Source organism: Labrus bergylta, chromosome 22 (genome assembly GCF_963930695.1).
Source record: "Labrus bergylta chromosome 22, fLabBer1.1, whole genome shotgun sequence".
Taxonomy (NCBI): Eukaryota; Metazoa; Chordata; class Actinopteri; order Labriformes; family Labridae; genus Labrus; species Labrus bergylta.
The window spans coordinates 8,384,441-8,398,056 of NC_089216.1; the positions used below are offsets into that span (position 1 = coordinate 8,384,441).

Below are 13,616 nucleotides of genomic sequence, written 5' to 3' on the forward strand. Positions count from 1 at the left end.
CAAGTATGAAACTAGCTGCTTATTGTTTTTTACTTTTCCTTAGAGAGATCTTGTCTTGGCACAAAAACTTCCGGTCTACATATTTCCTTTTATAATGGGAGCCTTTTTGCAATGTGCAGAGCTACAGAGTTTAAATGATATCTGAGCCAGAAAAGATGCACCTTTTACAAATTAATAACCAGATACAGCGCACACATTGTGCATCTTTTCATTTAAATTCAAAAAACTTTAATTGTCCAAGGGGGGCAGTTCAAAGGCACATAGAGCCGTAGCATTGAGGACAACAAGTGAAGCAATGACTTCACTGAAGACGTCTTGTTTTCTATCATCAATGCACATATCATAACATCATTAAGAATTCCAGGCACTCCATTGCTGCACCAAAGTCATGGTTTGGCACAGGTTTCCAATCAGTCCCATGGATGCAGTATTATCAATGCAGGCAGGGACCATTGTCATTTAAAGCTGATTTCACCATGTCAACAACCTACTTCCAGCAGCTCCCCATAAACGGTCAAAAGTGGAACAACGCCCCAAAGCTGGCAGTGCATTCATTAGTTGTGGAGGAGTTGTTAGCTTCAAACTTGCCCGAGGCAGAGTTCTATGCTAAGGTCACACACACACACACCAGTCAGATAAACATTGTAGTTACACTCAAATAACCTCCTGTTCACGCTTCTGAGAATAGCATAGCAACATCTCAAAATATCCAGATTTTTTTAGGCAAACGCTGCTGTTGTGTCATGTAGGGCAGGTGGAATAGTTAATTTAAGATCTGCCTTTCTGGTAATCAACATTTTTCACATGATATAATCAACACAAGTGGTCCTCTTAAGCATACGTAACAGCAGATCTGAAGGTTATAAATAACTTGAGCAACTAAAATGGCAAATAAAATTAGATTCCAAGTTCTTGGGAGGGTACCGCCTGTGCTTTACACTGTGTTACGCTTACGCACTCAAAGTATCTATGACCACACACAACAATTCCTTTTAAATCATGTGCTCCCAAACATTTTAATGCTGTATTTAGATTGTAGATAGGCAAACTGTTTTTTAAATATCAACGGCTCACAAAGCATCATGTGGAGTGCTGGAATAACAACAGAATGGCCACACATGCATCATCATGAAAATAGTCATACTATACAATTAGTTTGTAAAATCAAAGCAATACAGAATTGCTGCGGATACCTTGCCAAGTCTTATGGAGATGGATGCTCATTACATCAGTATCTTCTTTTAAATCACTTTTAAAAACATATTTTTATCGTCAGGGCTTCTTATAATCCTTGTTTCATCCAGGATGTTTTATTGTTTTACTGTTAACTTTAGCCAATCTTTGTCTCGGTTGTTTCTCCTTTCTCTGTTAATTGAATGATTGCTGCACTGTTGTTTTATTTTTCATGCTTTTAATAGGATTTTATTGTTGTGTATTTGTTGGGATTTTTTTCTTTTTTCTGTAAAGCACTTTGTGACGTTGGTTTTGATAAGTGCTTTATAAATACACTTCATTATTATTATTATTATTATTATTATTATCAGTTGTTGTATGTTTCAGTCATCTTTACTGTATTATACTGAAATGTGTTCATATGTTTGGCCCTACATTCATCTGAACAACCTTTTTTAATAGTAAGCCAGCAAAGCTCAAATAAAATAAATAAGCCTGCAAACAAACTGTACTCATTTAAAGTACACTTTAAGTTTTATTTATATTTATTTAGCTATTTATTTGAGTTGCTTTAAGTCATTCAGGTGCTTTTAATTTACTGTAAATTAAGATTACAAATGTATGCTAAGAATGCACACATAAGCTAGAAGAAGCATTGCAGGTGGAGGGAGGTTAAAACCGTAAAGGCCTGAAACGACATGACATGTATTTCATTTTGTATCGACTTAGTAACAAGCATAATCCTGATAAGATACCACGGTGCTTGAAGCTGTACGCTAAAATTATGGTGACAATACTGTACTGATTCATAGCATATTGAGCACATTTGACCTCCTCACCTCAAATGTTTAGTTTTTTAATATTCTAACATTAAAATAAATCAAAACTTTAATAAGATTATACCATATTTAATGATGCTTCTGCTCCTGTTTTGGCTTTGATATAGTCCTTGATACTAATGTTAGAACACGCTCAGTGTGAAGTGTTTAGGTGCTACTTTGCAATGCAAAGTAGATTTAAAATTCCACTCACCAACTCTCGATGTTGCAGCTCCAAAAGCAACGAGAGACAAGTGTTCAGAACATTTGAATTTCAATACCAAGACAGCATGTGATATAACCTCAGTGCAGCTCATGTTTACCAAATGAGCATTTGGATGAAGACCAGTTCCTTCATGGGTTTAAATTTTAACCCTCTGAGGTCGAGGCTGTCAAAACAGGGTTGAGTTTACATAATCAGCACTAAAAATTAGAATGCTAAAACTTGGCAATTTACTGTTAAACCCACTCTCTTTGACACATCGGCAGCTTTCCGGTGATAAACACTGTGTTTATGCGCCTTTCCTTCCACTGAGAACATCTGTAGATATCCAGTGACTATCCGGATCAAATCCTGCCATAAACGAATGATGATGATTTATGTATACATTTTTGCAAAAAAGTGTAATTTATGTTAGCTCACTTGGCTAACGTGGTAGCTGCCATCTTGTTTTGGTAGTTGACCAATCAGAGTCTGTGTCTACGATCAGCTGACATGTAAGGACCAATGACAGGTCAGCGCAGCCTGAAACAGACGTCATTGCTTGCTCTCATGGCGCATTCATGTTGTGTCGCACACATCGGACGAACAAGTTTTGGAGTTATGTCAATACTGTCCATTTATGACTCTGTTTTTGCACATTTACATTTAATCCTCCTATTTAAGACTAGTGATGCTAAGTTAAATCCTGGTTGTATATATTCACATTCTTAGTTTTGATATTTTTAGAGCTTATTTACTTTGTATTTAATATTATATTGTGTTTAGATTTGCTAACATTGTGTTTTTGCTCATATTGTGTGTTTGGATAACCTGCTGCTGTAACGCCACAACTTCTCAGTTTGCGATCAATAAAGTAATTCTATTCTATTCTATTCTATTCTAAAAAGCACATGACCACCTGCTCAAGTTTGAGCAACAAATCGAAAACTTGTGAAAGAATTACATGCCCAACTTGCTGACTTGACGTCATAATGGTCATCACATGAGGGGCAAAATATGTTTTGCTAAAGTTTACATACTTTTTTTATTTGACATATTGCACATCCACTTTTTGCGAAATTATAACTCGTAACACTGACTTTCCGCAAATCTTGTTAGCATCGTAGCATCCACGCTTTTTTGGTGTTACAACGTTCCGACTTTTCGAATAGAAATTACGTGAATACAGTGAAGTCGGAAGAACAACTTCCAGGCTACGAAACTGGGACCATCCGAGTAGCACATGAATGCAGCATTAGCACAGAAATATGAAAGATAGAACTGATTTTAATGGATTCATACTAGTGTTATAACTATGTTGGCCGTCATCTGACATCATTGGCTGAATAGATATTCTGATTCCCAAGGTTTTCCTGAAACCCAAAACATGGTCGTGTATTACTCGGAGACCAGGCATTAAAAAATACCTTAGACCTCAGAAGGTTAACATAAGATAACATTACTTAACATGTGTTGTTTTCATAGATTACATTCAAGCAATCAGGAGACTCATAAACATTTGTTGATCATCACATCACCCCATGCAGTGTGACATGCTTGCACCCCTCATCCATGTTCATCAGGTTTCCATCTTCCCAGAAGGAGGTGGAGCTGTGGATCAGGAGGAAGCATGGATCAGGCCCAGCTGGAAGTCAGCAACAAACAGGCTTATGCAGGGAATCTGACGCCCCGTTGGGATGGAGATGGGACTCAAGGCTGGTAAACATCTGTAGGCTGTCAATGCTACAGTATGTGTAGGTAGTGTGTATGTGCCATCAGTTTTATTGACGCTGCAGCTGTGGCAAGGAGGGACTCATTTCACAACATGGCTCTTGTCATTGATATCTACACTGTGCACGTTTAGTAAATCATGTTGATGTTGAGTAGCTCAAGTACCACCAGTAGCTTCACGAGCTTCAGTGAGTGAGCTGCCAAGTCAGTAGAGTGCAGACTGGAGGCCTCCAGTATTTTTCCATGAGCCCAGAGCCAAGGCTCTAGGCCCCTTGAAGGGAGCGCTTAATTCTTCTGCCTTTCTCTGTGCATTCAGTTTAAACCAATGAAGTATATGTTGTAAATGTTGCATATTAAATAGTACTAGTAGGTAAAGACCCTCATTAAGTTATAGGATGATCAAATTCAGCTGCTGACCAGAGACTTAGTGAAGGTATCAATGCATATACACTATTTATTTTATCCTCTGGCTTCAGATACCATACGTCAAAGACCTTAACACTTTGGTAACTCTGCTTGCATAGAAGATTGATCTGACTGTTACAGGAATAATCAACAACAATGGACGCTCCTGTGAGGAACTTTTGGTTTGCGTAGCGACCTGTCTATACACCCAGTTTTGTGTTCGCTATGCTAACTGTCTTCTATTTCCAGTTTTCTACTTTCAGTGGGTAGATAATAGTATAAATTTTACCCGAACCTGACAAAAAAGCAATTTAAGCATTTTTTTTGTACTTGATGATTTTATTTGTTTGTGTGTGGCACAAACATGCTTCAACATTTGTGTGACTGAACATTTAAAATGCAGTATAAAGTACATTCCTTGAGGAAACATGACCAAAGTTCAAGCCCTATGAAGCGTGAAACGTAAAATAAACTAGACATAATTGGATAGAAAATATTCTAAAATTAAACTAGATTTTTGCTCCCAGCATACATCACCCACAGACATGTTTATGTTTAATATATGCTCTTGATATCAGCGCTCTGGCAGGCTTTATTCACCAGTGAGACCCCACAGGCAGATGTTCACACAATTACTTTTCTGGATTCAACAATGCTAACTTGTATGCTAACCCACACAGCGCAGAAAGAGAAAGGGGTCAGGCGTGTGACACTGAGTAAATGATCACTGGCTCTTTGTCCCCTCTGAAGGACAGTGATGCATCTTCCACTAGATCATGTGCTTCTGTCATTAACCTACTGTAACCACGTCCCCCTTTGTTTAGGCATGAATGTCGTTACTGTATAATTGGTGGAACTATTATGCAATCTCCATAAACTAGTACACCACGAGGTCAATAGCTCACCCAATTTAGCCTCACTCCGTGCACTTACTAAGTTGAGAGGCTGAACTTGAGAAAAGGGTCAGCAGGACAAATGTTATCGCTGCAAATGTCCCACGCAAGTGTCACAATCTACATCACATTTGTGTAGCTCACAGAGGAACACTAAATCACTATGGAGACGCCTCCATTAAAAGGCAGTGACAGAAATGTCACACAATCTGCAGGTTTCCACGACAAGCAGCCGATGTGCTTGAACAGTAGAAATAGCTACAGCAGACCATGTGCACGCTTCACCTTGCTTTTCTCAGAGGCTGGCGGGGCAGAACATTTCAAATATGAGACAACTGAAGAAATGAAATCATGAGTGCTGGGAGAAGTCCAGGAGGGGAACAAAAGGACTACAAATGTGAGGTTAGGTTTAAACTTTTAATTGTCTGATAGACAAGGTCGAGTTTCCTTCAACAGACAGTTCAAGGCATTAAAAAAAAAAAAGAAAAAAAAAAGGAGTGAATTCACACGAAAAGGAGTCGTAATTCCTTTGGTTCAAAATAACAAACAACATTTAAAACAAATTAACTTTGATATCTGAGTGAACCATCCTTCTAAAAGTTCAATAAAGGCTCTGAATAGAAAAGGTGTGTCTGGGGAAATCGCTTTAAGAATTATTATACATTTAAAACATTCACACAAGACATAAACATATCTGTGAGCGAAGTGAAAAAAAACAAAAAAACAACAACATACATTTCTGTGACATTTAAGGCATCCACGTTGTCATAGCATGAGAAGCCAACACCATGACAGCAGCATCATCACAAGACATTCACTCCTTAAAAAAACCCCAAAAAACAACCTACGCAGCTCTGGTCAACAACATTGCACAACTAGCTACATATGGCCCCCAAAGACTAGTTTACAGTCCGCTATTCAAGCCTATGTGTGTTTGCTGTTGCTGAACACATTCAATGTATCTGGAAACACGCAGATACGTCGACAAAGTGGCGAGTGTCTTTAACAAAATGTACCCACAGTACGTCCCTCTCAAACATGGTTTACATTCGTCTACAAATTGTACAATTTAAAATTGTGTTTCAGCTACAAATGCTCCAATCAGAAAAAAAAAAACCCACCTGAAAATTACAATTTTCCTGACAAAAAAAAAAAAAAAAGAAGCACTTAAGAAACACTGAAGGCAAATCCAGAGCCATCAGGCTTATATATGCAAAAGCTTTTTAACCTCTTATCCCCCACAAGTCCCAAGCTGAACTGACTGGCTACTAAAAGTTGAACTGACAAACTATTGTACAAAACACTGTAGAAAATATAACACCACTGGAGTGTCATTAACATTTGGGCAGAAGTGCGAATACCCATTAAAAAAACACTCCCCTCCTGTAGTTCAGCACTCCTCTATAACGGTGCCAGCCGAGGAGGAGTACAGTTTTTTCTTGACGAGCCTGAAACCTGGACTCAGTTTAAGTACATGCCTGAAAGTTGGGGCAAAGCACGTTCCCATAAAGAGGAAGTCCCGGAGGCTGGGCCAGGCAGTGCCATCCTGCTTGAAGACAAGAGTCAGCTCAAATGTGGGCACCACAGTGGCATCGTACACAATGCGCTCCAGCCGCTTGCAGCCCTTTTCCAGCTCGAGGTGGACATAGAGGACACAGCCACGCAGGCCACAGGGCTCGCAGGATGCCAGTCGCAGCACTTCCCGAGCTATTCTATGAGTGAGCTTCTCTGGTACCAGAACAGAGGAGCAGTGCAGTGTCGTCTTCTTGGCTCGCGAAAGGCAGTTTTCGAACATTTTGGCGAGCTGTTGACATGTTCTGTCCTCTGTGACATCTGCATTTCTCTGGGGTTCAGCCAAGCAGTGATCCCAGAAGTCCAGCTCTGAGAAAACAATACAAATAGAAAAATGATGAAACCAACGTCACATGCTTTCTCTGAAAAAAAACAAAAAACAAGCTAAATGCAGGGCTACAAATTCATAGTTCAAGATTGCAACATGCTCTTTCAGATTTTTTTTTTCTAGTTTTGATCAGTCTTATGAAACAAAAGAATCAGCGACTGAGTGGATCTGCTTTTGCTTCCATTCTTGTTGCATTTTTTAATTAATTAAAATGGATTGCATAACAGACCTCGAAAATGTTCAAGTATTTCAAGATTCAAGATTCTTATTTTGTCACAAGCTCATACAGATGTGCAGTGAAATGTAAAGACTGTTCCGCAAGGCCATGTAATAAACACTCAAATGACTAATACACATATATACAGTAAAATAGAAATATAATGTAAAAAAAAAAAAAATGTGTCAAAGAAATCAAGGTGGGTGAACACAGGGTTTATTATAGAAGCATTTTATTTCAGGGGGGAAATATTTGCTCAATGTTATGATACTCAGTCTTTTGTTTTGCAGAGCAGCTAAAAGGATGACTTCATCCACTGTTGACTTCTCTCCCCGCCCCCTCCCCTCCCCTCCCCTCCCCTCCCCTCAGCTGCTGCAGCCATGCACCACACCGGGATAAACAACAAGCACACACAAATGGATGCACCCAGCAACTACCACCAGGTTATCAATGCAGATTAAAAAGCATGCACGGTTACCTTTTTCGATGCAAGCCTGGTCATATCTTCTATCAACAAAGTCTGAGATGCATTCGCTGCTTTTGGTCTTTAAAGTGCTTGTAGCAACCATGATGGCAGTGTTGATTTCTTTCAGGAGGTGGCTGTTTTTCCTGTGGTTTTAGCAAAGCTGCCTGGGAGGAAAAAAAAAAAAAAAAAAATGACATAGCGGCGTTAGAGGAACAGTCGAAGTGAGTGTTTTAGCTATAAAAAAAATAAAAAAAAGAGACAGGTGGGTAATAAAGGAAGCGTTCACTACTTTCTGTTCACCGTTTAACTGCAAAAATCAACAATAAACAATAAACACCGGCTCAAAACAATACACAAGTTAAACTGTAGTAGCTGTTCACTACGAGCTCACAGTTATCTAGTCAAATGTGGAAAAACTTACCTTAAATATGAAAGTGCAAAAATAATTTAGTTCAGACGGTGTCTCATAAATAAACTCACACACTCATGTCGTTATTTTGTCTCTCTCTCTCTCACACACACTCTCACACACACACACTGACATACAGACACACTGCAGCGACAGGCGAAACTTCTATGGAATATTTATACATTTCTCTTTCTCAGCTGACCTGAATGTTTGGCCAATCAGAGCATGCCTCGCCACGTAAAACCCAGCCCCTACTTGATTGGCTGGGAAATGGTGTTCAAATTTAATAACTGACCAATGGTTTTGGAGATAGTTTGTGTTGCTATATGGAGAAGGGAGCGTGCTCTCTACAAGCCTGTGGAGAGAAGTTTGGTATTTTCTTTGTAAAAAAGTGATACTTCGGGGATTCATGTTCTACAACCTTGCTTTTTATTGCACACTATGTCATCTGTCTGTTTGGGAATATGTGCGTCATACTGTACATTTATTATCTTACTATCTGACACCATTAAGCTCATATCAGGTTTATGAAGCTGCTCGTTCATCTGCTTTATTAAATTATAAGTTACTTATTTAAAAGCAATAAGATTTTCAGATTTTTTTGGGGGGCTGAAGGCAAAATAAAAATCTGGTCTTGTGGCTTTTTATCACAAGTTTTCAAGTGTATCCATAAATTAACAGTGCACATGAGATGCTTTCTTGGACCACAAAACAAATAGAAAAGTATTTTTAAAGAATTAAAGGTGTGTCCCTCAAGGACTTCAGAGTCTATGTTGTTGTTGAATGCTGAGGAAACAAGTATTACATTTTTTTTTTTGTAAAAAAACCCCAAACAAACACAGACATTTAATGTACTGTGGTGAACATCAAGCCTTCTTAGCAAACCACCTGAGGGTTATATATCATACCTTCACTTCTGATTTGACAACCAACCTCATGCATTAAATGTTTGTTTTTTTTGTGCAATTTTTTAAAGGGCGAACTAAATTTAAAACACAAAGGTTTTGGCAATGTCTGTAGTAGAAATACAAGCTTTAAACTGAACTGACCTAGAAACACGAGTCTTAAGTTTATTGGTGTTGACCTCACGTCTACTGCCTTGGCACACTTAAACAGCATTTAAAGAAGAACTGTAGGTCTGCAGAATATAGACGCACCTTAGTGGCTGCAATAATAAAAGTCAAGATAGTTAAAATGAGCCAAAGAAAAAAGAAACTTAATTTGTTTCACCTCAGACTTAAGACCAGAATTATGCAAAATAAATACATTTTCTTAGTCCGCTGTATAAAACAGAATCAAAGCGTACATGTGTCGCCTGGTCCCATCTGTCCTTTAAGATTTGACACATTTACTGAGCCAAATTGTCTCATCTTACTGTATTTGTATGTGTTTGTGCGTGTGCTTTTGGCAGGTAAAACACTGAGCACAGCTGCTCGGTAGTTTATCCCTCATCATACTCCGTCTCAACAGGATTTTTCTCCCAGTAACTGGATCTGCCCCCCTTTTCACCCCCAGCAGCCCTGCTGGCTAAAGGGTAATGGAATCCAGTGGATGAACGAGAGAGAGAGCTTTTCTCCAGTCACACGTGGAGAAATGGATATACCTCAGAAGTTAGTCACCTGCGTTAGCTAGTGTTACTGCCTTTGTGGATGCAGCTAATTACTGTTAAAGTTATGTGCAGGAGACTCAAATATTAGCAGGGGATCAAATGCAGTGCAGAGGTTTGATCTTAGTTTAAGTAGGTCAAATGTTTGGACACATCCTGTATTTTTTCTTTAGGTTAGTTAAGGTGCTGATGCCAAGAAATCAAGAGTTTAGGCCTCTTATTGTAGAATCAGAGATGACTTAGAAATCCTGGATATGCATACTAGAGTGGTCTGACAGCATGTACTGCAGCATGTAGGTCCACGTTTGTCCTCCTTTTATTGGGACAGAACATGTCAACGATGCTACTAAATCAAAATACAACTGCACTCAGATAATCAAGCGCCCGGATACTGTAATGTACGCATAATGCAGCACGTTCTATGCTATCGTATTCTGAGTGAGGTCAAATCAAGACTATACTCAGAGCCTGGATAATGAGCTCGTAAAGTAAAGTCACTCGGTGATCAAAGCTTTGTCCTATACATTCGATGTTCGTTTAAGATGATTGCATTTGAGAGAGCATCTGACCCAGTAGTCCACATTTCACACTGCGTCATAAAAACTTAACAAGCAGGGAGCCATACGCAAAGTCTGACCTCGATGCAGGTTGACCAATAGGTTGAAAATAAAACGAGCTTACATCTGTTTTAAAAGGCATGGACCTGTGAATGCCAGAGCTTCACTGACACACTTTTACAGTGGACACTATTTATAAAACATTTTAATGACCTGCTCCTATCCGCAGATGCTGTCACAACTTGAAACAATATGGGTTAACTGTGCAGCCTGGGTGAAATACATTCTGCAAGGTCAACACTTTAGGTGCATTTAATCATACAGCAGTAAAATGACCACAATGAGCTGCAGGAGCATATCGCTCTGTGCAGTTTTAACACTGAGAGACTCCTGCGTTCATGCAACTGAAAATCATTTGGAAACCAGTCAACATGCTATCTTGGGACAAAGGCAAGCAAAGAGACTTTTTATCTGCACAGTTTGAAGTCATGATGGGACGCTATCATCCCAAACCTGAAGTGATAAGTGTGCAGACTGAGAAAGACTGTGTACACAAGATAATGTAGAGATTTGGGAGCTCGTTATAGTTTGAGGTCCAACATTTCAATTTTCTCACTGCGCTTGTTACTCAAATAGGTAGGAAGAAGCCAGTTTGATCTCTGAACACATGCATCACATAAAACACAGCTAAAAGCTTGAGGGACCTATAATGTATACAGCTATAATGTGTCGGATCTCTGCAAAATCAATCCCTTTATTGCAGTCTGGGTTTAAGCTGTTCCCCGTCTTGTTTCTATACAAATCTGCCTCATTGAAAACTTTCCTTTTTGATGTTTGTCTGTGGTTTTCTGGGCTTTTGTGACACCATCCAGAGCACGATAAAGCCTAAGATTTCACAAGTATATTAAAGTAGAATGAATCTGTCACTGAGGCTAGTAAACGAAACACATCTGCGTTTGACCTTCACGTCCTGCTGGTAGAGCGAGTCAGCTAAAATCTGTTGCTGAATTTCTTCCATGTGCCAACTCCTGTTTCCATGAAAGAGGCAAAAGATAACAGGTGTTGAGTCAGGTCACTAAGTCATCGCATTTCAGATGAACTCTCTGTTGAGGCGCCTGGTATGTCTGACCTGGCACAGCTCTCTGCTCAGTGAAACGTGCCTCTGGTCCCTCCCTCTTTTCTCCCCCACCCTGAAAGTTAACAGCAGGAGCCTTTTTGCTGAGTTGCATTTTTGTATCTCAGCTGGAGATAACTGGTTGCATGTGCAGGAGTCTTCCTCGTGTATACCAGAGATTTTCTGGCACACAGCTGATGTGTGTCAAATGGAAGTTAGTCCCCTCTGGTATAAAGTAAAGGGGATTTCAGATTTTTTATTTTCATTTTCATTTTCGTAGAGCCTGTAGAAAAATGATTCCCTTTTATTTTCTGTATTCAGATTAAACTTTTTCATTTAATTATTTCCACTCTCAATCAAGCTCCTGTTCAATTGAATCTTCCTTTAACAGAACATGTTTGCAGGATAATTGTTGAATGGCAATTTAAAAAAAAACATTTCTAGTAGATAATTAAAGGTAGAATCAGGGATGTTGTTCAACAGACCTACAAAAAAAATCAGAACAGCCCTTGCAGAAATTGCTAAAAATGTAAAAATGTTTACGTGAATGTCCTTACACAAAAGCTGTCTCTTGATGACTCTGATGAAGGCAACAAGCTGAAACACGTGTGTTTAATTTGTCAATAAAGTTGATCTTCATACTACAAGTGTAGCTGGAGCTTTTTGACCTCTTACACAAAAGCTAACATACTTGTTTTTTTTTAAAAAGGGACAGACAAAGAGACATTGTCTTTGCACTAATGCACAATTTGATGTCTATTTGTAAATGTATTTGACTTTTATGACATGAGTTTTCAGTAATAAACAAGAAAAAAAGAAGCAAAGTAACAAAAAGAGAAAAGAAATTATGCAAGGAAACTATGCAAGGACTGCAAAAAAACTGGTTACAATAATGTTGTGAGTGTCATTAATGCATGACAACTACGATTAAATCTAGTTTGTGCTGAACTAGACCATTAAAACAAGGTCAGGTTGCTTCACTTCAACATACAGTATGCGTCCAACTTAAACGGTCCCATCGTTCATTCGACGTGTCATCCTGGAACTCAAGTTTCCCAAGAATATCACATTCAACTATCGCCATCATTTCTTCCCCCCACATTTTTTTTGACATGTTTGTACTGTAGGGGTTTTCTGCTTTTCCAACATCTTACAATAACAGAGCTCATGTTATTAAGCCAGCTGTTGTTATTCAGACTAACTTATACTTCTGTTGTGGGAAACGACTTGTACCCAAGGAGACATAACTCTGAGGATCTGGGTGTTTGACATTATAACCTATCAACAATACATTTAACAACGTTGTTCAATAATGAGTAAACCATGCATGTGACTTTCCCGTAATGCATACATGCATGTAATGGATTCTAGGCTACACCAACATAAACTATCTTTAATACCCCATAACCCCACGTTATTCAGTCTTGTATATTTATTGGTAGCAGGTGTCCTAATGTAAAACAATTAAGACAGGGAATGTGTTGTAGCTGTAATATCAGTGGTACAGTTTCAATAGCTCCCATTATTTTAGAGAATTCAAGACCGTGTTAGACTCCAATTTTCTGATGTAAATTTAAATAAGCCAAAATAAGTTATTTTTCTCCCGAGAAACACTCACAAGGGAGCACTACTAGAGCTAAATGTTGCATTTTATTGCTGTGCTGAAAACATTACAGATTCATAAATGTGGAAATGACCTCCATTTGTTCTCTTAAGCATTCATTGAGACTGCTGCATTGCAAAGGCAATATGCAGCGCGATGTCATTTTGTACAACACATTAAAATAGAACTCCTGTGGGTAACATTTGCATAGTTTTTTACTGTCAAAGACTTAGATTCATATCAAACTACTGAGTGAAACGGCACAGAGGAGCATTACACACTGCATGTTGTAGGGTGAGGTTGAAGTGAAAGAGCCTTGAATGTAACTCAGTCCATGCCACAGCTGCTGAGGCATTATAATGGTGTGTAATGGGGCCTTCTGCCAATATGCTCACTGTCTCTGAGAGCGAAAATGCGCCCACAGTCAAAAGCTGTTATCCAGCAGTCTCAGCTTTCAAAGACCAGAGATAGCACTAGTCATTATAAACCTGTGTGTGTGTGTGTGTGTGTGTGTGTGAATGC

The 13,616-nt window shown here is 38.9% G+C and overlaps 1 protein-coding gene across 1 annotated transcript; it reads right to left on the bottom strand.

Annotated features, from left to right (window-relative positions):
* Nucleotides 1-5,625: 5,625 nt before the first annotated feature.
* LOC109991340 (DNA damage-inducible transcript 4-like protein) lies at nucleotides 5,626-8,385 on the bottom strand. The gene is made up of 3 exons (XM_020643640.3): nucleotides 8,227-8,385; nucleotides 7,818-7,969; nucleotides 5,626-7,103 (listed from the first exon to the last, which is right to left on the bottom strand). Exons 2-3 carry the CDS (start codon nucleotides 7,906-7,908, stop codon nucleotides 6,613-6,615), a joined length of 582 nt encoding a protein of 193 aa, XP_020499296.1. The 5' UTR covers nucleotides 7,909-7,969; nucleotides 8,227-8,385; the 3' UTR covers nucleotides 5,626-6,612.
* Between the last annotated feature and the right edge of the window lie 5,231 nt (nucleotides 8,386-13,616).

Bases quoted from the DNA above. Each gene is read 5' to 3' on its own strand.
- LOC109991340 (XM_020643640.3), bottom strand. From the start codon at position 7,908: ATGGTTGCTACAAGCACTTTAAAGACCAAAAGCAGCGAATGCATCTCA. The intron at 7,104-7,817 runs GTAACCGTGCAT...TTGTTTTCTCAG, and splicing joins CCAGGCTTGCATCGAAAAAG to AGCTGGACTTCTGGGATCAC.